Source organism: Calypte anna, chromosome 7, assembly GCF_003957555.1.
Source record: "Calypte anna isolate BGI_N300 chromosome 7, bCalAnn1_v1.p, whole genome shotgun sequence".
NCBI classification, from domain to species: Eukaryota; Metazoa; Chordata; class Aves; order Apodiformes; family Trochilidae; genus Calypte; species Calypte anna.
The window spans coordinates 16,228,022-16,253,939 of record NC_044253.1 but is presented as its reverse complement, the minus strand read 5'-3'; the positions used below and the strand labels follow the sequence as shown (position 1 = coordinate 16,253,939).

The following is a 25,918-nucleotide window of genomic DNA, read 5'->3' as shown; positions in this document are numbered from 1 at the left end:
CAGTGAGTCCCTTTCATGTGGCTGCTCTCAAACTCTCATGACATCACCGGGGGCTGCTCCTCCTGGAGACAAACCCTGTGCTTTTTAGGGGTTTGCCATCCCCCCGCCCCAGCCTGTGTGTTTTGGCTGGGGGGGAGCTGGGGAACCGCGTCCAAGAGCGGCTGCTGTGGCAAGGAGATGGCAGGCAGGGGGAGGGCAGTGTGTGTCCCCCATACTGAATAAACATGGGCTGGCCAGGGCTGGAGGGGGCTTTTCCAAGCTGAACCACACCCCGGGGGGCTATTTTTTGCCATGAATGAAGGGGCTGTGTGCTTGCAGGGCAGCCTGGCCTCTTGCCACCGCTGCTGTGCACAGAGACCTTGCCTGAAACTCAATCCTGTTGCCTGGCCAGGGACCAACATCTGCAGTGAGCAGCTGGGCACTGCCTGCAGGGACACCTGGGCACCCAGCACAGCTGGGCACTGCCTGTGGGACACCTGGGCACCCAGCACAGGCACTGCCAGGGGGACACCTGAGTACCCAGCACAGCTGGCACTGCCTGCAAGGACACCGGTGGACTGCCAGGGTTGGGAAACATGGGTTGTCACAGAGCAAAGGGAAGTGATGGTGACTCAGTGGCTGTACCAGTGGCAGTGCCAGGGCTGCTGGGGCATGTCAGACCCAGCCCTGCTGGGGCCCAGTGTCTGGGGAGCTGCCTGAGCCAGCCCGGGTGTGGGCCCTGCTGCCCCCCTGCCCCATGCAGCAATGCTTCCTGCTGCAGTTTCGGGTGACACAGGGCAGTGTCCCGAGGGGCTGCCCCTCCACCTGCACCCATGCTTGGGAGGAACTGCAAAGCCACTGGGGTGGAGTGGCTGCTGCCTCCCGCTCAATCCGGTCTTGAACGCACCCAGATTTCCCCCAAAGCCCCTAATCCCACCTGGCTCAGCCCCAGCTTCCGCACTGGGCCCTGTTAGCTCAGCTAATCCCTTGTGTGCCAGGTTTAAGGACATGCTAGGTGCAGCATCCCCATGGGTTACCCCCACGGTCATCCCCAGATTTCACTTCTGAAGGGGTCTATGGGCTGCTCTGCCAGGCCCAAGATCTGACCTCCTGCCACCTCCACTTCTGCCCCACACGTCCCAGGGGGGCCACCAGGATTTGTGCCCATGAATAAGTGGCCTGTCCTTGCCGGGTGGAGCTGGGGTGCTGGATCCCACCCCTTGCTGTTCCTTATCACCGCCCAGCATCCTTATGATTCACCAGGTGTGGCTGCCTTTCCGTCACCCCACTTTGGAGGAAGTTTCCTGGCCAGCTCCCCATGAGTCCTGTGCAATAAGTGCCATGGGATGAGCTGGCCAGCCTTCCTCAGCAACCCTACAAAAACAAACTAGCACGATGTGTCCAGTTTTCCTGGACAGACAATAATAAACCTGCATGAGCTGGCACACTTTGTGGAGGAACCCTACAGTAATAAGCTTGGGTGATGTGTCCAGTTTTGCTAAGCCACCCTACCATAACAAGGCAGTGTGAACCACACAGCTTCCTTGCAGAGAAGAGGGGTCCCTGAGCTGCCCCCTGGGAGCAGCCTGGCTGCTGTGCTCAGGTGGGCCTCCAGGTCTCCATGCCTCCTGCTCTTTGCCTAGGTCCTCCCCTGCCCACTCCAAACCCTGGAGAATACAACCTGTGCTGGTGGTGAGACAGTCTGGCAGAGGTAATGCCTGTTAAATTCCATCAGTTCGTGGCTCTGCCTTCCTGGAAGCCAGCAGCAAGCCCTGACCAGTCCTGGCATGCCAGGACTTGCTGATTTTCAGGGCATCCTCCTTGCCCAGATCTCTTGCCAAGCAGGCACCAATGCTGGCTGCCCTGGGGTCTCTCCTGCTGTTGTCCCATGGGCCGCTGGAAGGGAGAACAGTTGCCCATGGTCAGGATGGATCTGGGGGTGCCACCCCCAGCACCCCAGTCTCCTGGGAAACCATTGCCAGTCTCTTCCATGGTCTGGGGAGGCAAGGTGTGGTGCCTGTAGCAAGGGCTGCTCATCTGAACCCCACTCATTTTCAGGGATTTTGTTGGTACCTGGGCAATGGGAGGACTCGGTTGCCTGTGGGTTTGCTGGGCAGTGTTTGGGAGATGGCCTCTCTGCAAGCATGTCTATGACCACTTGGGCTGGAGCCCCCTCACCCCTGCCTCAGAATTCAGCCAAGCCCCAGGCTGCTTCTGCTGGGCTGGTCCTTAAAATGGGTGTGGAGGAGATGCTGCAACCCCCTGCCTGACCTCTGCACTGCTGCCAACCCTCCTTTCTTTGGGATTTACCCCTGTGAACATCAGAGGGTGGGCAGGGCAGGGGCAGGATCCCCCCAGCATCCCTGCGGGGGGAGGGAACAGCATCCATCCCATCAGGGTGACGGCACAATGCAGAGCCCCTGCTGCCACCGCACCCCTTCGATCAGTGTCTGTGAGAAAGGCTGTAACTCAAGCCATGAAAACAGCAGAAGGAGAAAAGAAAAGGGTATTGAGCGGCCGGGCTGCTGCGGTCGCCGGCCAGCATAGACTGCTGGTTGTTAAGTGTGTGCCTCTCTTGCAAAGGCGGCCTTGATGAAGTGTGAGACAGCACTTACGGAGGGACGCGGGCAGGCATTCTCGCTCCATCTTCTGCTCACAGTGCTGCTCTTTATGTGCCTGACATTTGCTTGCTGGAAAGGCCCCGAAAGTCAGGGGGAAAGGAAAACATTGCCCACAGCAGGACTGGAGCGACACTGGGAGGAATGCCGGGCCATGCCGTGCCGTGCCTGGCTGGGTAGGGCTGGGATGCTCTGCTCTTCCCCGGGGTGACCCCTTCACCTCTCGGCAGCTCTCCGGCTGCCTTCCTCTGCCGGCACTGCTGCTTCCTGCCAGGTGTGCTCAGCCTGGCTCCCTGCCTGGGAAGCCCTGGCCATCCTGCCCCTGCCTGCTCCACAGGCGGGCTGGCAGCACCGCCAGCTCTCCTAGCTGCTGTGCATCCCCCAGGGGTGTGTGTGTCAGGGGGTGATGGGGACAGTGTGACCTCAGAGCAGGTCCCTCAGCCATCTGCCACTGGGTACGCAGTGCCCCAAGGTCTGCTTCAAGCTGGGGTGAGTGTGTGCAAATACGTCTGAGGGCTGGAGGAGATGGTAAAGGGCATCAGTGGTCAGCATGTGCTTTAGGACATCTCTGCTCTGAGGGAGAGGGTCACTGCCCGACCAGGGAGCTGAGGCAGGAGGCGAGGCTGGTGTGTGTCCTGCTCAATCGCAGTAGGATGGTCTGCCCCTTTGTCTGCCCTTGATCTGAGCCCAAGAGGAGCAGTTAAACACCCTTCACCTATGTCCTCCTGCAGGCAGATCCTGGTGAGATCCCTTGGTCTGGCACTGTTGGCAGAGGCTGAGTGGCTAGTGCAAATCGGTGCTCATCTGCCGGATCTCAGGGTGTATCCCTCCCCAGCCTGACCAGCACTGGCATGACCACAGGCAGAGAGGGCTTAGGGCAGCCTGACCAGGAACGCCCTGGCCATAGATCCCTTCCCCAGCCTTCCGCAGGCTGCTGCAGCATTGCCAGGCTTTGCCCATGCCAATGTGGTGGTGTCCGTGCCCATGGTGGGAGAGCTGGTGCACCATTCCTGGGCTACCACTCCACCATGCTGCTTCCTCAGAGCCCGATGGTGGGGGTGTGGGGGGAGCCCGGGGAAGCCATGTCCCCCTCCCCTGCCCAACCCACACCCCTTGGCTCCCAGCCTCAGCAGGAATTATTAAGTGTGCCCCTGTGGAGCATGTGCTGAGGCTCGCCACGGGAATGTGGGCAGATCTGACATACAAGCCACAGCAGCCAGGCTGTAATTTCCAAACAGGCCCTGTTCGCTCTGTTTTCCAGTTAAAAATATATTAAAAAAATAGGAATGTGGGGTTTGTAGCAAAGAATGTTGGTAACCACTTTGAACGTCTGGTGTGATAATGAAAGGGTCAGTCCCCAGCTTTGAGCACGACCGATTTAGAATCTGGTGCTTGGCACCAGTGTGGGGGCCCAGCAAGATTCAGCCTGCCTGTAAACCCCTCCCCAGGCCCTGGCCAGGGGAAAGTGATGCTTCTGCATTGGTGGCATGGTGCTGAGCTGGGTGACGTGCCCTTCCTGCTCGTGCTGTCAAGGGGACACTGAAATCCCTGTCTCTTATGGCTTCTTCAGATGGGAGTCTGGGCAGGAGTCAGTGAAAGGAAAATGCCTGAAAGTTGTTGTACCATGCCTACCACTGGCCCTGCCATCCCCCACGCTGGCGTACAGCCCCACTGCAGATTTCTCCAGCATGGGGGGCACCAAATGAGGCTGCAGTCCTGCTCCCCGTGAGCTTCCCCCATGGTGGTGGGGCTGCGGGCAAGCACAGCTTGCTCTGGGCACGAGGTCAGGTGCCTCACTCCCTTTTCCAGGCAGCCCCTCCAGCTGGGCTAATCTCAGTTCAGGGTGTGCTGCAGAGACTCCCATGCCGCTGTCGCAGCCTTGACCACTCCTGATATCTGGACATCCCACTTGGCCTTGTAGCCAGGTAGTCATAACAGGCGGGTAAGCTGTGCCAGCTCCCCAGCATGGCTCCTCACAGCCCGGGCAGCGCTCCCCCGGGTGCCAGCTCTCTGCTCATGCTGCTCCCCAGACCTCTGGCATCATGTTTATCCCAGAGATGGGTAATCAGAGAAAAACAAGTCACTGGAGGCCAGGCTGATGTCACACTGGGGACAAGAAGTTGGCTACGGTGACTTTCACAACTTGCAGATGTGCTGAGGCAGGGGGCAAGGAGGGAGGGGAAAGTCACTCGTATCCAGGGCTTGTCCCCCACCCCAGCCACTTTCAGGGGTCACCTCCTTGTCCCTCTAAATCTCCGGGGCCATCAGGTGGCCGGTGGCCGGCACCGCATGCTCTGCTCCCTGCTGAGTCACAGCTCGACAGGGAAACGCTTCCAGCTTTGGTTATAAACCCATTTCCCTCCGGGGCTGTGAAACACGGCCCTCCCATCCCAGCACGGGCCAGTTCCAGCGGCCGATGGCTCAGAGCCTGCAGGCTCAAGTTGCCAGGAAGGGCAGCAGTGGGAGGTGGTCAGTGACTCCCAGATTCCACCCCACGCTTCCCGAAGCTGGGCCCTTCCTGGAGGCATGGACAGTGGGTGCACTGCACCTGCAGACCCCTGTGCCACCCCAGATGCCCATCCCTCCCCAAGGGAATGGTGGTACTGGCCACCCTTCCCCAGTCCCCAGCATGCCACCCCAAGGGGTGCATGCATGCAGATTTCAGGGATGGTTAAAGTCTGGTGGGCATTCCATGGCATTGCCTCACTCCCAGGGATATCACAGGGCACTGTGCTTGCTCCAGGCAGCTGGCACTGGCACTAAGAAAGCAGCCTCCCTGCAAGGATCCTCACTTGGGTACTGGGAAGAGGAGCACCCTGTGCAGCCCTGGGACTTGGAGCATGTCCTAGGTGCCATCCTGTGCTGCAGCATGTGTGCTGGTTGTGTTGGACCAGGGGGGGGTGAGCAGCACCCTTCGCCTGAGTGGACAGCCTGCCTCACTGGCTTGGTGCTCCCTGGGAACCCCTCGAGGGTGGGGAGAGGGGGTGGGTAGCAGGTAGTAGCACCCCGGGCCGGGTGGCTCTGCAGGGGACTGTCCCGCCCTCCCAGGGCATTGACCCGCACAGTGCTATCTAGTACACTTTGCTCACTGCACCATCGTTCCTGGCTTTCCTGGGAGCTGCTGTTTGCTTTTCTCTGAATTATGACTCCAGCTTGTGCCTTTGATCTGGGCTGTGTTGGCCACCCGTTGCCAGCCCCTCTCCTGCCTTTGAAGTGCAGCCTCTTTCCTGGCCTCAGACGATGCTTTTGCAACCTCAGGTGCAACCCTGACCTTAGGGGGCTGAGACATCCAGGGAAAGAGCATCTCCAGGGTGGCTGAGGTGCTCAACATCTCTTCTCCCTTGGACCTTGTGATGGTCCAGCACAGTTCAGGGCAGAGAAGCAGGGCAATGTGTATTTGCTCTGTGGCAAGCAATCCTGGGGATGCTGGCAGGGTGCTGGGACCAGAGCACCACTCCCTCCTGTGGCAGTGGGCAGGGACACAGGAGGTCCTGAACCTCCTGAAAGAAGCTGTCCAAAAAACCAGACTCTGGTGGCATGTGTGTCCAACAGCTCAGGGGCCTTTCATGTTCATGGCCCCAGCAGGAGGGATGAGACCTGTGGGGAAGATGCCCTTCTGGCCACCAGCCAACCCATCTTGGCATCAGCCCTGCTCTCCTTCCCCATCCAGCAGGGAGCAGCAAGGGGAGACTCATTCTGCCCTTTCTGCCACTGGGAAGCTGGGGCCAGGCTTTGGACTTTGGCCTTGAGTGGATCTGAGCATCCCTATCCCCTCCCCGCTCCCCTGGCCTAGAGAGGATCCAGCTTTATCTGTTACACTTTGTTCTCCTGTTGTCTGTGTGTGGAGAGAAGCAGAGATTAGTGTGCAGACCTTTGACATGCACACACACACAACCAGCTACACGCATCCGGAGCCACAGCTGCACACACAGCCCCCTGTGCGCACTCTCATGCCCACACTCACCTGCATGTGCACACCCACTCCCTTCAGGGCCACCCCCTCCAGGGCACACATGCATTTCCCCATCCCTGCATGTGTTTGTTTCTGACTGTGTTCCCAGCAGCACATGGCCCTCACCCAGCCTGCTGGCCTCCCTGGTGTGAGGGCCAAGGTGCCCCATGCACAATCTGTGTGTCCCAGAGAGCAAGGGTGGCATCCTGCCAGGCAGGCAGGAAGACGGGGGGCTTCCTTGCATCAAGCCAGGATGCAGAAAAAAATATGTGTGGGGAGGAGGTGCTGCAGCAGCCCGGGAGCAAACCTGAGCATCCCTTGTCTAAACGCCACATCAATGTCACTTGCCATGGGGCCACCAGAGATAGCTGCTTCTGCCAGCATGGACATCTCTGGAGGCAGTGGTGGCAGGCAGAGACTCCTCATTCCCACCTCGTGCAGAGGTCCTGCCCCTGCCTAAAGCTCTGCTGTCTTTATCGGACAAGCCGCGGCCCCTGAGCTGCTCCTGCCGGGGAAGCTGCAGCCCTTCCCGTGTGATCTTATCTGCGGCGTTTCATGAATGACTCGCAAGTCTCAGCAGTCTGCATCTGAATGGGAGAGCAGCCCGCCGGGCCGAAGCAGGTGTGCGAGGCCGTGCACACGCGTGTGGCAGAGCTGGCTTTTCCTGCAAGCCATGGTGCAGCTCCTGAGGTGAAGCAAATGGAACCTGATGGGCAGAGGGATGTACGGCACCTTCTCTGCCTCACTGTAGAACCGTGGCAGGGCATCCTGGCAGGAATCAGCTCCTGACAGGTGATTTCCCAGCTGGGTGACAGTGCCTCTGCTCTCTCTTGCAGAGCCTGCCCCAGGTCTGTGGTGTGGGAGAGGGACAGGCATTCACCTCTGCTCTGCGACAGCTCTACACGGCAGTGACACAGCAAGAGGCCAAGCAGGCTCGGAAACGGCTGCGCTCAGGTGAGAAGATCCCTGGCCTTGGGGTGGGGAATCCAGGCACCCTGCAGCTGAGCCCCCAGCCTGGGGGGAGTGGGGCCCTGAGGGCAACTCACCCCATGCAACAGTCTCCCCCTTTGCTTCCCCCCGAGGGCTGAACTCCCCAGCCCAGGTGCTGTTCTTGGTGTGGGTTTGGGCAACACCCTGTATTCCCTCATCTGAATCCCAAATTGCATCTCCTTCTGCTGGTACCAGAGGACACTGAGGACCAAATGCCCGCTGGAGAAACCAAAGGGCATCCCTCTCCACTGCCTCCAGCCCAGATTGATGTGTCTTCCAGTGAGGGAACCACGGTGAGTGCAGCTCTAGAAACAGCCTCTCTGTACCAATGGCAGGACGGGGACCACACCTCCCTTTCCTCTTTGCATTCCAAACTGTACCTGGTGGATTTGGGGTTTCAGCTCAGTTTGTAGCCCACACACATATGTGTGGCTTGCACATCACGGGGGGGGGGGGATGTCACTCTTTGCACATGTGCACCCATCCTGTGTGATTCCCCAGGGGGGACTGACACTGTCACCACTTTGGTTCCAGCCTGTCTCTTCTCCAGTTCAGAAGTCCCGCCCACCTGCTGCCAAGGCCAAGCCAAAGAAGGCAAAGGGTCTTTTCAGCTGAAAAGTCACTGGCACCCACTCCAAGGGTCTCTGCTCCCCTCAGCATATGAGAAAGGAAGTGCAGAGCACTCATACATTGTCTGCCTCCCCACCTGCTTCTCTGGGTGGACCCTGGTCTGGGACAGAGTCCTCTCCTGAGGTGTCTCCAGCAGGAGGTGATGGGCCATCTTGAACCGTGACTCAGGAGCCTCTTTTCTTCCTCTTCACTGTGTAGAGCTCTTTCAGGCTACCCCGTGATGGAGCCAGTGCCAGACCTGGGGGAAGTGGAAGGAATGCTTCTGGGTGGGTGTGGGACAGCAGGGACTCCAGCAGAGCAATGGAGTTTGGCTGCTCTCATGTGGTTTTGCAATAAAGGGCTGTGTCTGAGTGAAAATCCTCTACTCCTTCTCTGTCTCCCCTGGGCCTGCACTGTTCAGGCAGGGCTGCAGCCCCTGGTGCTCTCGGTCCCCCTCAGATTGGTCCCACTGTCCTAGGGATGTGGCAGTGGCTGCAGACAGTGAAGGGATGACAGCAGATCATTGCCTTGTGGCAGGACAGCATCTCCCAGCCTGTGCTGTGCCTCAATCTGAGCAGCAGCTTGTGGGTTGGGGTGTGCATGAGAGTACCTCCAGATCCTGAGGGCACAACATTCCTGAGGACCTAGAGCCCAGCTTCTCCTCATCCCATTCCGTATGCTGGTGCCTGAATCCAAGAGTAGCTCTTGTAGCAGCGAGTTGGCAAAGGCAGCCTGGCTGTGTCAAGGGCCATCCTCCATATGCAGGCAGCTTCCCCTGGGGTAGTTGGCAGGTGATGGGGAGTTAATCCATCCTATTTCATGCACAGAGCAGGGGATGACCAAACCATTATCACACTGAAAACTCACAGGCCTGGAAGCAGCAATGGAACAGGTTGCAGATGCTCCCTGGAAAAAAAGCACCACATCTGCCACTCCACACCTTATATGTCCATACATACATACATACATACATCCTTCCATCCTTTAATCCTTGCTCTCTTCTTTCAATCTGTATCTCCTTTGGTGCTGAGACCCCATTACTCTGCCCAAGCTGGGTCCTCACATAGCAGGCAGAGAGCCAGGCAGCACTGCTGCAGGCTGGCTGCAGCTCGTGGTCTCGTGGAACATGGACCCATGCCCCTGCCTGCTCCCAAGGGCTGGACAGGCTGCAGTCACGCTGACTGCTCTCTAGGGCGACAAGGGGGAAACAGAAATATCCAGAGCAGCCCCTATGTCTGTGGAAGGAGAATGAAAGGGCCTTTGCTGGGCCGTGGCTGGCCAGTGGCAGGGTGAGAGCAGCCAGTTGCTTTTTATATTTCCTCTCCAAGGGAGCAGCATGAAGGGCAGGGTGGGTGGTGAGAAGGAGAAGCTGTGGGATGGGGAGCTTGTGCTGACAGCTGTAGCTAAGGATCCTGCCTTCCTTCCATTTGCCAGGAAGGGTCCTGCTACTGGCTGTGTAGGACCATGGCAGCAGTTTAGCAGCTTTATGTTTCATGTCATCTGTCACCAGATTGTCTCTTGATGCAACCTCTGCTCCACCAATGTGGGCTTCATCTTCTGGACTGGGAGCTGCTCTGGTCCAAGCCAGCTCCCTGCTGGGTCTTGGGCAAGAGGACAGTGTATCACCCCAGCGAGGGCATTTGGCTCGTCTGTCTCCTTCAGGACTGGGGGGACATCACCTAGGGGGTGACACATCTCCATCCTGTCTATGCCAGTGGCTGGTGGGCCACTGAGGAGTGGGTGGTGCAAAACAGCACCTGCAACTCTGGATTGTTGTGGCTGCCAACTGTGTATGTGCTTCTTCTTGGGATACCCAACTCAGGGGAGCCTATGTCAGCCCCAGGGATGCTCATGCTCCCCAGGCCACCACAGGGACCTCAGCCCCCAAGGCTCCAGCATCACACCACTGGTGCCACCCTGGCCCAGTTTGCCACTGGCTCCAGGGAGTATCACCACTCATTGTTCCATCCTGTCCCATTGGGGTCTCCTTCCCTGTCCCCACCCCCTCCTCCCTGGAGCCAGCTCGATTTGAGCTCTCGACACACATTAAAGGCCACAAGTTCGGCCTTGGCCTCCATAAATTTGATTCCATAAATATTAGTTTTCGCAGGATTTAATGAAGCCGTTATGCTGGGCACGGCCCAGCACCCCGACCCGTGCCCTTAATAAGGGCTCTGTGGCCTCGATTAAAGGGACCTTTCAATCGCTGTCAAGTATTTTTAGAAAAGGAAAAGAAAAAAAAAAAAAAAAGAGAGAGAGGGAGAGAGGAGAGAAGACGACCAAGGCAGCGAATGGGGAGAGGAAAATCCCAAACCCGTCCAGTGCAAAAATAGAGAAATAGCACCACCTAGACTGCATCGCCCGGCTCCGCCGTCCTCTCGCCTCTCCCAGCGCCCGACTCGGGGCAACCCTGCGGGGTTTGTAGAGCCCCGTGCCCCGGGCAGCCCTGGAACCCCTCCCAGGGGGCTGCGGGGAGGCTATCGTCACGCTCGGGGCAGAACTAGAGGGAAAAGATGAGGTGCGGAGGCAGGAGGGACGCGGGCATAGTGGGAACACAGGCAGGAGCGGAGTGTGCCGGCCGGGCGTCCTAGTTGGTGGCTTGGAGCAGCTGAGCGCTGTGGGAACTGCAGTGTGATACAGGGGTGAGTGCTGCGTCTCCCCCACCTCCAGTGCGAGATGATTCCTCACTGTGCCCTCCCGCTGCGTCAACAAATGCCCCTTTCCACTTGCAGAAATCTGCCACTCCAGCAGAAGTCCCTCCTCACCCCTTAGTTGGACAGCCCCTGTCGAAGCCTCCAGCCTCCTAGCACACCCAGCCTTGGCCAGTTCCTGTCCCACCTGGCCCCTCGTATCAGCGGGCTTTGCTGGGCAGGGAGGAGGGCTGGCGCTGGGAATGCAGATGTGTGCAGCAGTGAACCCACCGTTCGTCTGAGCCCCGAGAAGGGGTTGCAGAGAGCTGGAGCAGTGTAGCTAGCTGCAGAGTCACTCCTGCACCAGCACAGGGCAGCAGGGCTGGGGCATGACCCGGGGATAATCAGAGCTGAGGCAGTTCCTGGGGGACTGCTCTTCATCAGTGCAGAGCTGTTAAGGAGCAGAAGTGATTCTCCTGTGTCCCATGTCTTTTGCAGGAATCAGGTCAGCCCAGTAGGTCCCTGCTGCGTGGGGAGGTGACGGACTCTGCACCCAGTGACAGAATACTATCACTGCTTGCTGTGTCCACAGACGATGCAAGATGCTGGGGCCCCTGAAATGGGTAGGAGCTGCTGTCATGGACAAACCCAGCTCTCTCTCTGCAGCCCAGGGCCTCCGTCGGAGATGAATGTTGCACCAGTGAGGGCTGGGCAAGGCTCCTGTCAGCCTGGAGCTGCTGGGAGGGAACAAACGTGTGTGACAGGCACGCTGCATGCTGGCAGGATGCAGAGGTTATTTGGAGGTCTAGGTCTGGCCATCCACAGCAATAGGATACTTCTGCCTGGGGGTGTCCTGCACCCTTCAGGCCCAGCACCACCTCAGACAATCTTGTTCCCCACTTCCTCCTGTCAGTGATGAGCAAAGTGGAAAGCTGGGTTCATTCCTTTGCTAGGAGTACCAACCATCCTGGAGCACTTTGTGGACCTAGCCCATGTTCCCATTTTCCTGTGCCTGTGATGCACAGCAAACTGTGCAGCAGCTCTGGGAAGCAAAGACCAGGGAGAGGGAGTGGTGCTGTGGCACATCCCCTCTGCTTTCTGTGTTGCTGATGCTCTTAGGGATGCTCCACTGGAAGGATCAGCAGGAGAGATGTGGAAGTGATGTGGCTACCAGCCAGACCCTCTTCTCTACCACATGCAAGAGCAGTGGGGCAGCCTCACCATCCTGCACAGTGTCAGGACTTCACAGAGTCTCTGGGCTCTGATAGTGTGTGGCAGCTGTGTGAAAACCTGATGTAGATGCCTCTGGCCAACCTCACTTTGCATCTTCTCCAAAGGAAATAGTCCACTGGAGCCACTGGATAGCAACATCCTGAGCTCATGGGTGCTGCTGGCTTCCCAGCCTACATCCCTCTTGCATGGGCTGCTTGTTGGTGCCACTGCACATCCCAGAGCCAGAGCCAGACTGCCAGCCCAGCTGTTCCACCCTGGCCTCTCTGCTTACCCGTAGGAGTGGACCCATGCCCTGTGCCCACCAAAGAGCAAGTGAGGGAATACCCCTGGCAGAGCTGTGCACACAGGGGCATCCGAAGGCACTGCCTCACCTGGGAAGGTCCTAGGGAGTCAGAAGGGGTGCAAGCACAGCCATGCCGGAACCCTCCCTGGCACACAGCTGGGGGAGAACCGGGGGGGCCCTACAGGCCCTCTCTCCTGAAATCAGGGTGTTATATTTACTTTCCCCTTTTGGCAGCTAGAAGGGGAAGCCCATCCCAGCCCCTCATTGTTGTCTCAGCGAGTTAATCAGATGCCATAATCCTGTTGTGGAAATATCGGGCCTCCCTGGAAACAATGGGGAGCGAGAATATTGTGGTTAAATTTCAACCAGCTGCCTCCCTGCTCTGTTTGATCCCCACCCGCAGGCCCGGGCCCCTGGCGAGCAGGCGGCGCGGAGGGGCCCGGAGTCCCGGGGGTGCCACCTCGCACCCACGCCACAGCGGGTGACCCCCGCGGGACGCCACGGGGAAGGGGGGTGCGGCGTGCGGGACGGCGGCGGGGCTATCCCGGGGGGCAGGTGGCGGCGGGCACCCCCAGCGGGGTGGGCTGCAGGGCTCGGCAGGGGGGAGGAGGCTGCGGGCGGCCCGGGGCAGGTTCCACGGGGAGGAGGAGAGAGAGGGAGGGAGCTGGGAGGCTGGGACACGGGCAGGGTGCGGTCCTGGCGGTTCCCGGTCCCGGATCTCTTCAATTTCCCCTCTCACTTCTGCCCGGGCAGCGGAGGCAGCGGTGGCTCGTGCTCCGGCTCCGGCCACTCCGCCCTGACCGCCGGGGCACAAACCGCGGGGGGCTCCGGCAGCCCCGAGCCCCGCGCCCCGTGCCCCGCAAGCAGCCGTTCTCCTGCCAAAACAAACGGCCCTTCGCTATTTATTGCCGCCGCCGGGCCACGGCAGCTCAGAGCGGGCCGACACCGGCCCGCCGCAGCAGGCAGCCGAAGCGCACCCGTGCCGGGCAGTCACCGCGCCGCGCCGTCACCGGCACCGGCACCGGCACAGGCACAGGCACCGGCACCGGCACCGGCACCGGCACCGGCACCGGCATCGGCATCGGCACCTGCCCACCGGCTGCGCGCCGCATGGGGAGCCCCGGGGCGGGCGGCGGGAGCGGCGGCCGATCCTAGCGGGGCCCCCGGAGCCGCCGGTCCCCCGGGCCGCCCCGGGGCCGCCGGGCGCGCCATGAAGCCGGCGCGGCTTCTGCTGCTGCTGAGCGGGTGCGCGCTGCTGCTGGCGCCGGCTGTGCGTGGCTGCGGGCCGGGCAGGGTGGTGGGCAGCCGCCGCCGGCCGCCCCGCAAGCTCATCCCGCTCGCCTACAAGCAGTTCAGCCCCAACGTCCCCGAGAAGACGCTGGGGGCCAGCGGCCGCTACGAGGGCAAGATCGCACGTAACTCGGAGCGCTTCAAGGAGCTCACGCCCAACTACAACCCCGACATCATCTTCAAGGACGAGGAGAACACCGGAGCCGATCGGCTGATGACCCAGGTAAGGCCCCGACGCCTCCCGCTTGTCCCCCCGCGACGGGCACCTGCGGGCACCGGATCTGCTCGGCAGCGCCCTGAGTACCCGCTCTCCTGGTGCGGGCAGCAGCAGGGGACATGCAACTGCAGCTGCTCCGTCCCGGGCATCCCAATGCCCGACCCGGGCCGCCGGCCGTGCACCGTGGACATCTCCCTTCGGCCGGGCGCTGCGAAGCTCTGCCCCTTCGGCTGAGCTGAGCGTGTCGGACCCGGGCTGGCCAAGAGTCTGTCCCGCTGCGCCCCGAGTCGGAAGCACCCTGCCCCGCAAGCCGGCAGCACCCTGTTCTTTGAGCTGGCAGCAGCCTTCCCTGCTGCACCCCAGCCCATGTTCCGTGTCCCCTGAGCTAGCAGCAGGCAGTCCTTGTGCACCCTGATCCCTGCCACCACTGCCCTCGATCCGGCAGCATCCTGCCGAACCACAGTGCTGAGGCGTACTGTTCCTCCATGGGGCAGTACCCTGCCCTGTGCACCCATCCTGCACCAGCTCCCTCGCCTCTCCCGGGAGACAGAGCAAGCAGCATGGCTGTTGGAGCCGAGAGGCAAAGGAGAGCCCGGTGTGCTGGCGGGGAAGGGGGAGTGGGCAGAGCAGCTCGCTGGGCTCCAGGACCGCCCGTGCTGTCCTTGTCCCCACTTTGTTGCCCAAACCCGATGCTGTTCCTTAGTGCCCCCCTCCCGCGTGTCTGCGGGTGGGATGGTGAAGGGTGCCCGACAGGGGCTGCTCTCCGGGTTAGGACAACCTGTTGTTGAGAATTCGCTTCTGCAGCAAGCTTGCAAGTGCCCTGGGAAGCCGCAGCGGGTGGGGGGTGGGAGCACTGGATGGGACACAAGACGGCAGCAGAGGCGGGATGATGCTGGACGAAGGTTACTTTGTGTTTTAATATTGCCAGGAGAATGCCTGAGGGTTTCAGGAATGCAGATAAGGAGCTGCACGGCCTTGCTAAGGAACCTGGCCACCAGCCTCAACGCTTGGTTACAGCCTGAGCGAGCTCCCGGCCGAGGAAGGGGGGAGCTGTAGCTGCCCGCTGTACCCCCTGGTCTGGGGCTGGCAGGTGTCTGAGCGTGGATGGCCATGGTGGCAGGCGATGAGTATGGCTCTGGCCATAGTCTCTGAACGAGGTCTTGGTAACAAAGGAAGAAGTGACTTGGGTGCTGGCTTGACAGCCCTGCAACGCCTGCTGCTCCAGGGGCGGGTCTCTGAGGGCAAGGGCCGCAATCTGGGGTGGTTCTTAGTCTGGGGACTGCAGCAGAGGGACCGAGACACCCTGTGAGGCGTGTCAGAGGGTTACACGTCATGGTTGCTGGTCACTGGAACTCTGAGGCTGGACCCTGAATCCCCCAGAGAACAGCTTCAGGGATACTTGAGGGAGCAGTGGGCTCTTCTAGGCCATGCATCAGGGAAGCAGGTGACATTGTGTTGCTTGAGCTGGGCACAAGACTGGGTTTCTGGATGCATTTGGTCTCGAAAGTGCTCCCATTGCCTGTCCTAATCCAGACAGTGCTCCCAGCACCCCTAGAAGACGGAGGGCTTTGTGTCTCACCTGCCAGCCCTACACTTCCCACTGTCCTGCCGCTTGGTTGAGAGGGTACCTGGAAGCTCCCTGGTCTTAGGGTGCCCAAATGAGGGCTCTTACCCCTGAAGGGTCCCTGGACACCCCACATCCATGCACAGATGGGTACTGTAATACCTTGGCCAGGTCCGCAGCTCCCCATTGCTGTGGAGGTAGAATGATTTATGGTAGTTCGCTGCCATCCCACAGCTCTCTGGGATTGCCCTATGGCCTCTGTTTGTAGGAGATGTCCCCAGACATGGGACCTCTGGCTCTGGCACCATGCCCTGTGTTGCTATGGGCTGGGAAAGGCCATTGACCCAACTCCTTGTCCCTTCCCCCAGTGTGCTGGCTTTTACTGCTGTTGACTCACTTCAAACCTGTTTTCTTTCCCCAAGTCCAAGGGTCTGGGTATCCCAGGCAGGCGGAAGATGCCGCCTGCTTGGGGGGGGTGGGTAGAACTGCTCTCTGCCCGCCTTTCCTTTATCGTTTCATCTTCCTCAAGAATTCCAGTGTGTTTGCTCTCACTGGTCCCACTCGGAGGTGCTGAGATAAGGCTGGAGGCAGAGCTTGCCTCACCTTTCCCCAGCAGCCTGGCCCAGGAATGTCCTGGGCCCCCTGCCCCCATGGAGACCTAACCCCAAGCCTCTGCCTAAGCCCCTGGTAGCCACTGTTGGACCAACTTGCATGGAGACCATCCTTGCAGTGGTGAGGACTTGCTCACAGAGACCTTGGGATAGGGCTATTGGCTTCCCCTTAGAGAATCTGTACCTGTGAGGAGAGATGCTACTGGTACCTTTCTTCTGCTGGCCAGGCTTTAGACATGGGGGTAGCTGCGGCCAAGAAGATTTCACCCACAATCCTTCTGCTGAAACTGTGGTCACACCTGAATGCCCTGCATAACTCTTCTGAGATGTTCCTGGGGTCCCTGATAGCTGTGCCCCATGTTGGAGCTATGCCCTTCTTTCCAAACCTGCTGCCTTCTCTAAAGGGCTTAGCTTGCTTCACAAGACATGGTCGTGTCCCCAGTCTGGGATAAGAAGGGAGATGCAAATGTTGGTCAGTGGGGAGGGTGTCTGCTCAGCCCGGCCCAGCATTCCCAGGGTCTTCTCCAGGATGGTCATGTAACAGCACAGGCCCAAACAGCTTAGCATGGTGACATGGGGCCCTGTCCTGTATGTGACCTGGGGTTGCCCAAGTCACCTGTGCCCCCCCCCCCCAGACTGTCACTACCTGCCTTCCCCACAGATCCTGCTACAGTCCATTTGTGTGGGTTTCAGCCTCCTGGCAGGCAGGACTGCAACAGTGGGGCTTGTGTGTCATGTCCAGGGTTCAGTGCCATGTTTGAGCTTGGACATCACATTCAAGTCCATGGATTGTCAGTGGTCCATGGTGGCATTTCCATGTCTTCACCAAGACCTTGTGTTCAGCCTTGGTCAGGAAGGGGACCATGCAGGCAGACATGGCCACTGTTGTCCCTAAGAATGCTGTAACCCCTATGGGCTGTTCGTGGGGAGGAGGTGGGCTCCTACAGCCAACCCATTCTCACAGGTTTCTTGGGTTTTGCCTACCTGTCTGAGCAGGCAGCAGAGTCCCCGGGCAGGCAGTGTCCAACCTTACCTCCTTCTTGCCCATATATGCCTGCTCCCTGCTGCCCATGCCTGCTCCTTGCCCATTGCCCATCCCTGGCTACTCCTGACTGTTACTTTCTTCTTCGTGCCCCATGTGCCTGCTCCCTGAACATCCCCACCTGCTTACCCTTGCCTATCACTACCTGTTCCCTGCTTATCATTGCTCATCCCTGCCTGCTCCCTGCTTATAGTTGCCTGTTTCCCGCCCATTCGTGCCCGCTGCTCCACTGCCTGCATGTTCCTGCTCCCTACCCGTTAGTACCTGCCTTCTTCCCGACCCTCCCTGCCTGATACTTGTCCACTGGTACCTGCTACCTGTCTGTTGCTCCCCGCTCCCTGCCTGCTCGCTGCCCGTCGGTACCAGCTCCCTGCTAGTCCCCGATTGTCCTTGCCCGTGATCTGACACCTGCTGGTCACCAAAGGCACAAGCAGGGCCGTCCGTTTCGGCAGCCCGGGGGCAGCGTGCTGCGTGTCCAACCGGGAGGGCAGGCAGGCAGCTGGACGCTGCCCCGGGCAGGGCGGGGGGAGATGGGACTCTTGGGCTGGGGCTGCGTTAGGAGAAGCACATGTAGGGGTCAAGGAACCCCATGTGGGTCCCGGTAGCAAAGGGGTGTCTTGGCTGCAAGGACTGGGAGCAGGCAGTGCTCTCACTTGGGGGACAGAGGTTGGAGCATCTTGATATTTTTGTGCGGGCAGGGTGCCTCCGAAGGAGAGAAGAGCAGAGGGGGTGCTCAGAGAGAGGTGCTGGAGTGGGAGTGGTGAGAGGACACCTGGAGTGATGACTGAGGGATGCAGGGGAGGATTGAGGACTGCCACGAGGCGGGAACCCCCTTACTGCCCTTGTCTATGGGGTCCCCGTGGGGCCGGGGATCTTGGGAGATGCTTGTGCTCTGTGCCAAGTGGCACCATGGTGGTGTTGCATGGGAACAAAAGTCAGCCCCCTCCCTCCTCCCGTCACCTAGCAACTTGTTGTCTGACACCTTCCTGGCTTATCTCCCCACACCCAGGGAGCTGTGGGATGAGGGCAGAGGTGCTTCCCCACCCCGTGCAGGGCAAAGGCCTGCCTGGCACTGCCCTTCCTGGGGCTGGGACCCTGCCAAGTGTAAGCAGGTTTCCCCAAGAGTGGAAGTGCCCACTTCCCTGGGATGGGAGCAGGTGCTGGGAGACAGGGTGAGGGTCTACATTTTTTGGGAGCAGCTCCCTGCAGAAGCAATGCTGGGGCATTTCTGAGCCCAGGGATGTAACTAGCATTGGATTTTACAGCCCTGTCTCATAATCACCATGACTGTGTCTCACGACCCATGACATCCCCTGGTGGGGACTTCCAGTGCTGAACTGAACATCATATGAAAACATCCCCCCCCACGTGGTTTCTGATTTTTAGACTACTGCCCAGTTGTTTCATTTAATGCTTCCCAGGACTGTCTTAATGTGTGGCCTTGAATGCTCTGTACTTAGTCCTGATTTTATCGCATGCCTCAGTACCCTCCAGCATTTCCTTTCTAGGCTGCACTCTTATACTCCATTCACCAGGTTTTATGTAGAAGCTCCCATATTGCCTTTTCTTGACACTTTCTAGCTCTCCTCTACTCCTTCTGCAGCAGGGGAAAGGACTGGAAGTGCAACCTGTACTTCTGCAAGCCAAGACTGCAGAGGCTTGGTCCCTCCCTAAGATTCAGCTGTGGCTGGGGGAAGCGAGAAGCACAGAACAAGGCTGGAGGGCTGTAGTGCAGGTGTCCAAGCTGTCATCCCTCTGTTTGCTGGGGAGCACTGTGTTGGGGTGGGATGAATCAGGTCAGTTGCTTTGTTTGTGTTCCCTCTGTGGCCACCAGGTCTGGGGCTTTTGGGATCTGCTGCTGTTCCTTAGCCCTGGGTTTTCAGTCCTTGTGGCAGGGAGAAGCAGAGGGGCTTCACCCCACATCACTTCAGCTCCAGCTCAGCAGAGCTGTTGCGTGGCTTTGGCATTTCCCACATGATCAGAGGCTGGACAAAGCTATGAGTCTGCCTAGCACTGTGTCCTGGTGCCTCAGGAATTGAGGAGTGACACCAAGTAGAGCTGGGCAGGTTGTTTCATTTGTGCCCACAAGCAGTGCTGAAGACCCTGGGAGAATCTTCTAGCCAGGAGGTAGCATGGTCTCAGCTCCTGCATGCTCCTTCCCTCAGCTGGAAGCCCCTGGAGCAGTCATAGACCAGTGGAGGTGTCCTGGGAGCAGAAAGTGTATTTCACCCTGACCAAGGCTCTTCAATGAGCTGTGAAGCCAGGGAGAAATGGAGTTGGAGATGATATTCTGTTGGCATACCCTTGGGACATGCTGTGTCACACAAGGGGGCATCAGGCACTGCAGGGAGTCTGGAGGGCAGAGGGTGGACAAGGTGCCTCATGTTCTGAGATCCCCACCTACCCCTTCAAAAAACTTTTACTGACTCTGCCTCTCTGCCCTGCAGCGCTGCAAGGACCGCTTGAACTCGTTGGCCATCTCGGTCATGAATCAGTGGCCAGGAGTGAAGCTGCGGGTGACAGAGGGCTGGGACGAGGATGGGCACCACTCAGAGGAGTCTCTGCATTATGAGGGTCGAGCTGTGGACATCACAACCTCGGACCGTGACCGCAACAAGTACGGGATGTTGGCTCGCCTGGCCGTGGAGGCTGGTTTCGACTGGGTCTACTACGAGTCCAAGGCCCACATCCACTGCTCTGTCAAGTCAGGTAAGGCTTGGGGGGGGCAGTGAGCAGGGCTGGGGGACAGACCCTCTGTTGCGACATGCCCAGTTAGCTGGGCTGGCTGGGTCGGGTGCTACACCAGGGAGTGCTCCCTCTCGAGCCTGATTTCCCTATCTGGGGCAAACTTGTGTGGGGAGAGAGTCACCTGTGGCCAGCAATGCCATGGGGCAAATTCCCCATCTAGCTCCCATGGACCTGCATCCTGACCCACGTTCTCACCTTCTTTTCCCACCCCGTGTCCCCTTCTCCCCAAGCCTGTCCCCTCAGTCTGCCCATCACATCCATCTCCCATGCTCTTGCAGTCCCTCAGTGCCCAGCTTCCTACACTCAGACCCATTCAGCCCTCTCCTCCTGCACCCCCGGCAGCTCTTGAGCCTTTGCAGCAGCATCTGGCTAGCACTGACTGGCCAGGGATGGGGACGGAGATACCCAGGCAGGGATGGGCCAGGTTGCCCGGGGATCAGCTCTCTGCTGTGCAGCTTCTGTGGAGGGCGCCAGAGCTGGGCGTGCTGGGGGCAGAGGCGGCTGGACCTGAGTGAGTGGTGCTCTCCTCGCTGCCGGTGTTTGTTTTCCTTCGTACGGTGCAGAGAGGGGGGTTGCGGCTGCTGTCAGGCCCTGCAGGTGGCCGGGAGGGGATTGCGTAGGGTGCAAGGTTCCGCTCCCCATCCCAGCCCGGGGAGAAGCTGCCTCTGCCCGGGATGCTGCAGCGGCCGCGCTGGCTGCGGGCAGCAGAGGGCAGCAGCGGCCCACGCACTGCACCGGAGCGGGCGGAGCCCTGCCTGTCGCGACAGGCTGGGCCGGGATTTGCCTGTGCGTAGGGTTGCTACAGGAGGCCCAACGGGAGCCTGGACGACTTCGGGGTTGTGGACACGCGCGCACAGGGGAGAGCCCGTTGCACTCACACGGGTATAGCGGCTGTGGCTGCACGCGTGTGCCCACGGCTATGCCCACACACACGTGCCCTGCATCACGCCGCGCGGGTGCCAGTGCTGCCCCGTGTCTCTTGTCCCCGGGCTTGGCTCCCACTGCGATCTGCCTGTCCTACTCCCCTAGCCCGCAGCCTGCGGCCTGACACCCCCAGACGCCAGCCTGCCCCCCCGCGCTGACTCGCTCCCCCGTGCCGATGCCAGGACGGGCCCAACACCAGCCGGCAATGGAGGTGGGGCGATCGCGCCACAGAGGGGGAGCGATGCGCCCCCGAAGAAGAAGGATAAAGCGTGGGCGAAGGACCAGAGCTCCCGTGCCCCAGAGCACCCTGTGGGGCTGGCCGGAGGAATGGGGCTGGGCTCTGAAGCAAGGATCATGACCCCAGAGCCTTGGGGCTGTCCAGAGGAGTGGGGCTGTGCCCCTGGAGAAGGATGGAGGATCTTCAGTACTGGACCAGCTGAAGAGGATGCTATGACCCAGGAAGCAGACCAGAGCACTAAGGTCCTGGAGGGCTTCTTCTCTGCAGTGGCTTCTTGGGGCTCTGGGTCCCCCATTTTTTTCCCCAAGACCATGGGGAACCCAAGAGTGTGTGGCAAGGGCTGTGGGATGTGTATCCTGACCCACCCAGAGCTGTGTACGGAGGGCAGCCAGGCTGCCCCTGCCTCTTAGTAAATGGCTTTTATTTATGTACAGATGGCCTTGTGGCCTGTTGTATGTATTGTGTCTCCTCGGGTCCCCTCCTGCACCTGCACACCCCTCCATGCCCAGTGCCTGTGCCTGCCACTTCTGCCAGGTGGCCCTCTCACCCTCCTGCCAGCCCCTCCCCATGGCTGTGTTGCCTGCCTGGGGATGCAGGGTGGAGGACTTGGGACCTGGCCTCTGGAGCAGGCACAGAGTGGGCACTGCATCTCATCTGAGCAATAAAAGGTTTCTGTCCCAGAGATCGATGCCTCTCTTCATGGGCCTGGGGGCTGGGATTTGGCTCTGCCCAAAGCTGGGGAGGGATGGGAGCATTGCCACCTGCGTGTGGACACTCAGGGATTAGATGAGGGAGCTGGAAGAGTGCCTGGAGGGGGGCTGGGAGCTCGAGGCTGGGACTGTGAAAGCCAGGAGCAGGGTTCTAGATGAGATGCCTCTGGCAGATGGTGGGAGGCCATCATATAGGCACTAAGATTGGGGTTACTGGGGCTAGTGGGACCAGGGCTGCTGTGAGAGCTGACCACTGTACTGTGGGAATCCAGGGTTCCCCTGCTAAGTGCCAGGATGGGCCCTGGGTGACACTTGGTAGCTTTCTTCATCTTTTCATCTGGGAGGGGTAGGACTACCGTGCCACCATCCCAAGGAACAAGAACCAGAGCACTTGGGTGCTTTAAGCAGTGACAACAGCTAGGGAAATCCTGCACAGGAGGCTGGTAGCTTTCTCCTGCTGATGCCCACAGGCTGTGACATCTCCCGGCAGCTCAGAGAGGGGGTCGGCTGGCATCAGTGGTGCAGAGACAAACAGGCAGGGGAAGGGAGCAGGGCTTCAGCATAGTGTGGGGTGCTGCTCTGATGGGGGAGGGTGCTGCACCCTGCACCATTCCTTGTAGCATCCTTCCAAGTGGTACCCAGGCCCAAGTTGTATCCAGGCAGGAGATGGAGATGCTGTGGGCATGCAAAGTGTCACTGGTCTCTCTGCTCTTCAAAATGCCACCAGCTCAGGGCTCTGACTCCCCTCTTTCAAGCTTTAGATTCTCCCCAGTGCTGCCTTGAGCGTTTGAGGATGGCTGCACCCCACTCCCCCTACCAGGAGTTTCAGGTTTCAAGACCTGGTTCTGCAGAGCAGCACCAGTGCCCTGGCACCATGGAGGGCAGTAGGTGGTGTCATGCATGTCTTAAGCAACCAAGTGCCACCTCCAGTGGCATGGTGGGTGGGGGACCAGATACCTAGAGGAGCTGTGTGGTGGCTGAGGGTGTGTAGGGAATGTATGCATGCTGGTGATGCCAAGGTAGTGTGTGTGTGCAAAGCTGGGCCACATGGGAGGGTCTCTGTGCATTATGGAAGGGTAATGCTGGGGGTCTGGCAGATGAGTAACCTTCCTGTCCTCTCTCTCCCCATGTAGAGCATTCAGCTGCTGCGAAGACAGGGGGCTGCTTCCCAGGGTGGGCGCTGGCAACGCTGGAGAATGGTGCCCAGACACCTCTGTGGGCACTGCGCCCAGGTCAGCGGGTACTGGCGATGGATGGGGCAGGCAGGCCCACCTACAGTGACTTCTTGGCATTCCTGGACAAGGAGCCCCGTGCCCTCACCTCCTTCTATGTCATTGAGACGCAGGAGCCACCCCGGCGCCTGACCCTGACACCCACCCACCTGCTCTTCGTGGCTGAGAACTCCTCGGCGCCCGCCGCCCGCTTCCGCCCCACTTTTGCCAGCCACGTGCGGCCTGGACATTTTGTGCTGGTGGTGTCGGGGGGAGGCAGCTTGCAGCCCGCCGAGGTGGTGGGGGTGCTGGACCGGAGGGATGTGGGAGCCTATGCCCCGCTGACACGCCACGGGACGCTGGTGGTGGACGGTGTGGTGGCCTCATGCTTTGCCCTGGTGCAGGAGCAACATCTGGCACAGCTGGCCTTCTGGCCACTCCGGCTCTACCACAGCCTGGTAGGGTGGCCAGGGGCACAGGGAGATGGGGTGCACTGGTACTCGGGGATGCTCTACCACCTGGGCAGGCTGCTCCTGCCTCCTGACAGCTTTCACCCACTGGGGGTACCCCAGGCAGAGAGCTGAGGATGTGTCCGACCTGCAGCCGGTGCTACTGGTGGAGGTGGTGGCTGCAGGGCAGCTCAACAGGGGCCAGCACCCCTTCCCAAAGCTGGGTGCCCATGGGGAGCTGCCGTCAACACTGTCTGCTTGAGGCACAGTCACCTCCTGGATAGGGGGCACCAGAGCTCCATGGTGTGCTTCCTCCATGCTCACCACCTGTTCCTCTGGGGGCAGAGGGTAGGCATGAAGGGTCCCCTCGGACATGGGAGTGCCCCCAGCTGGATCCACATGCTGCTATTTGTGTGTGTATGTGTTGATGTGCGTGTGCAGAATTAGCTAATGACAGGTCTGATAGATGAGGAATGGGAAGAGCCTCTGGCTGGAGGTTGCTCCAGGAGGGCTCCCAGCCTGCCTGCACCCAGCAGTGAGGAGTCACTGGGAATGGGGCCCCAGGGCCATTTGCTGGGAAGCCTGGGCAGGAGGAGGGGTGATGCTATTTCCACCCCTGGGACAGGGTGGTGGAGGGTGACCCAGGTACTAGGGCTTTGCCTTACCCTCAGCCCAGACAGAAGGTGCAGCGAGGCACCCAAAAACAGTCCCTGTAGGCCAGGGGTGCCAAGCACTGGCCAGATTTGAGGGGCTGACATGGCTCTGGCATGAGACCCGTGATTCGGTGACATGAGTGCTGCTGGAGCAAAACACTAGAGAATGGGATCCTGAGCTCTGCTCTAAACTACCACCCAGTCAGGCATGTTCATGGGGACTCCGTGACAGCTTTAGCTGGCAAGAGGGGGCTGCCGAAACAGGTGTGAAGGCAGGAGGATGTGAGTGCCACCCAGGCATGGGCATGCAGTGGTGTGAGCAGGAGTAGGGAATGCTAAGGCAGCAGCCCCAGCCTGCTGCAGCTGGAGGACAGAAAGTGGCTGAGGAGAAAGAGCTCCCCCCCTTGCCTTCTGAGCTTCCCACCCTGAGCTGGCTTAGCCCCAAGCCATGCCTTTCCCATCCTGAAACTATAAAAACTCCCCAAGCTCCAGACCCTGCCTGGTTTCAACTCCCTGATGTCCCAGCACCCCAAACCCTCAGGGTAACTTGTTGCTGCTCAACTGCTCCTGGGACCTGGGGGGCATCCCATAAGAGCTGCAACCATGGTCCCCCCCGAAAATCCTTGCTAGACCCTCAGCCTCCCCTGGCTCCAGTCTAGCAGAAGGGGTGGGGGGCTGTGACCTGCATCCCCACTGCAGCATCACGCGTCCTTATTTATTTATCTGCTCTTTTTATGTACCATAGAGGGGAGGCAGTGTGGGCGCATGCAGGGTGAGATGGGAGTGGGCAGGGGGGAAAACTTTTTGGTTGGGGGTGGGAGGGTGATTTTTTTTTTTTTTTAACAAAAAGAAATTATTTAAATATTATTTTAAAGCACAGTGTTTATGGCGATTGTTGTCCGGTGTGAAGTGAGAGAGTGTGAGCATGGCTGACAGCAGGTGCATTTTTGTCTGTTCACTGGATATACCTTTCCTGGTTGGGGACACGGCCCAATAAATCCATCATGTCCCAGGTGGGTGTTCCAAGCTCTGGTGCAGGAAGGACAGGCAGGGTCTGGAGATGCTTATTGTCCATCATAAACAGGGCAGGCAGGGCTACAGGGTGTCTTGTGCTTCTCTAGGTGCAAGGCTTGGCCACCCCAGTGTCTGTCAGCTCGCTCTCTCCTCTCCTTCATACCCAGGGGAGGTGGGCAGCTGGAGGCTGTGGAAGTGACCCAGCTTACCTGGAACCAAGCTGTCACTGATGCCACATGGAGACAAGGGCAAGCAGGGCAGGATGTAAGAGAGACAGCCACTGCTGGGGACACCTTTCCATCCCAGTGCCTGGCTCTACTGGGACACACTTCTCCGCTATTTCTGTCACATCATCCACTAACCCAGTGATACCAGAGAACATGGACCCTGACAGTGTGTTTCCAGTGTCACTAGAGGTGGTCACTGCTTGGTCTGTCCCCCTTGTCAGCCCTGTCTTGCCTCCGCCCCATCCCCATGTCAGCAGAAGGGAAGTCCTACCACCCAGCCTCTCCATTCCTCTCCCCTCTCAGCACCTTCTGCCCCATCCCAAAACTGCCCTGCCCTGGTGTCCCCAGGGGGGCTGGAAGCAGGGTCCCTTTAGGGCTTTCCCTGGACCCCGCTGCATGGCTAGTGCAGAGCAATTCAGCAGCAGGCTATCAGCCAGAACCCTCCACACCGTGGCTAATTTAAGGGCTCTATGAGGCAGCTGAGCTAATTTAATTAGGTTCTTATTACAGAGAAGGACAAATTGGTCCCAAGGGGGGCCATGGGGTCAGGCTTTCCAGAGGCACTTTATGGAGTGAAATTTCAATCAAGCTGCCATCACAGGCATGGCAGGGAGAGACAGAGACAGGGGATGCTGTTTGAGTTTTTGGGATACCAGTGAGCATGGGGGAACAGCTCTTGGCCCACTAGGAAGATGTGTCAGAGTATTGTGGGGCTGCTTTGGGGTG

The 25,918-nt window shown here is 59.5% G+C and overlaps 2 protein-coding genes across 3 annotated transcripts in view; both read left to right on the top strand.

Moving 5' to 3' along the window:
* Positions 1–8,456, top strand: part of NHEJ1 (non-homologous end joining factor 1) — a 43,591-nt gene extending 35,135 nt beyond the window's left edge. Inside the window, exons 6-8 of one of the 2 annotated variants that reach the window (XM_030454282.1) lie at positions 7,386–7,503; positions 7,735–7,832; positions 8,090–8,456. In XM_030454282.1, the coding sequence (XP_030310142.1) occupies positions 7,386–7,503; positions 7,735–7,832; positions 8,090–8,203 (330 nt within the window). In that variant the 3' untranslated portion in view covers positions 8,204–8,456. Of the gene's footprint in view, positions 1–7,385; positions 7,504–7,734; positions 7,833–8,073 lie in introns of both variants that reach the window. The other variant, XM_008497035.2, reaches the window with a different exon arrangement.
* Positions 8,457–13,504: 5,048 nt separating this feature from the next.
* Positions 13,505–24,691, top strand: IHH (Indian hedgehog signaling molecule). The gene is made up of 3 exons (XM_030454738.1): positions 13,505–13,807; positions 19,466–19,727; positions 22,772–24,691. The coding sequence occupies exons 1-3, from the start codon at positions 13,505–13,507 to the stop codon at positions 23,431–23,433; spliced, it is 1,227 nt and encodes a 408-aa protein (XP_030310598.1). The 3' UTR covers positions 23,434–24,691.
* The last annotated feature ends 1,227 nt before the right edge of the window (positions 24,692–25,918 follow it).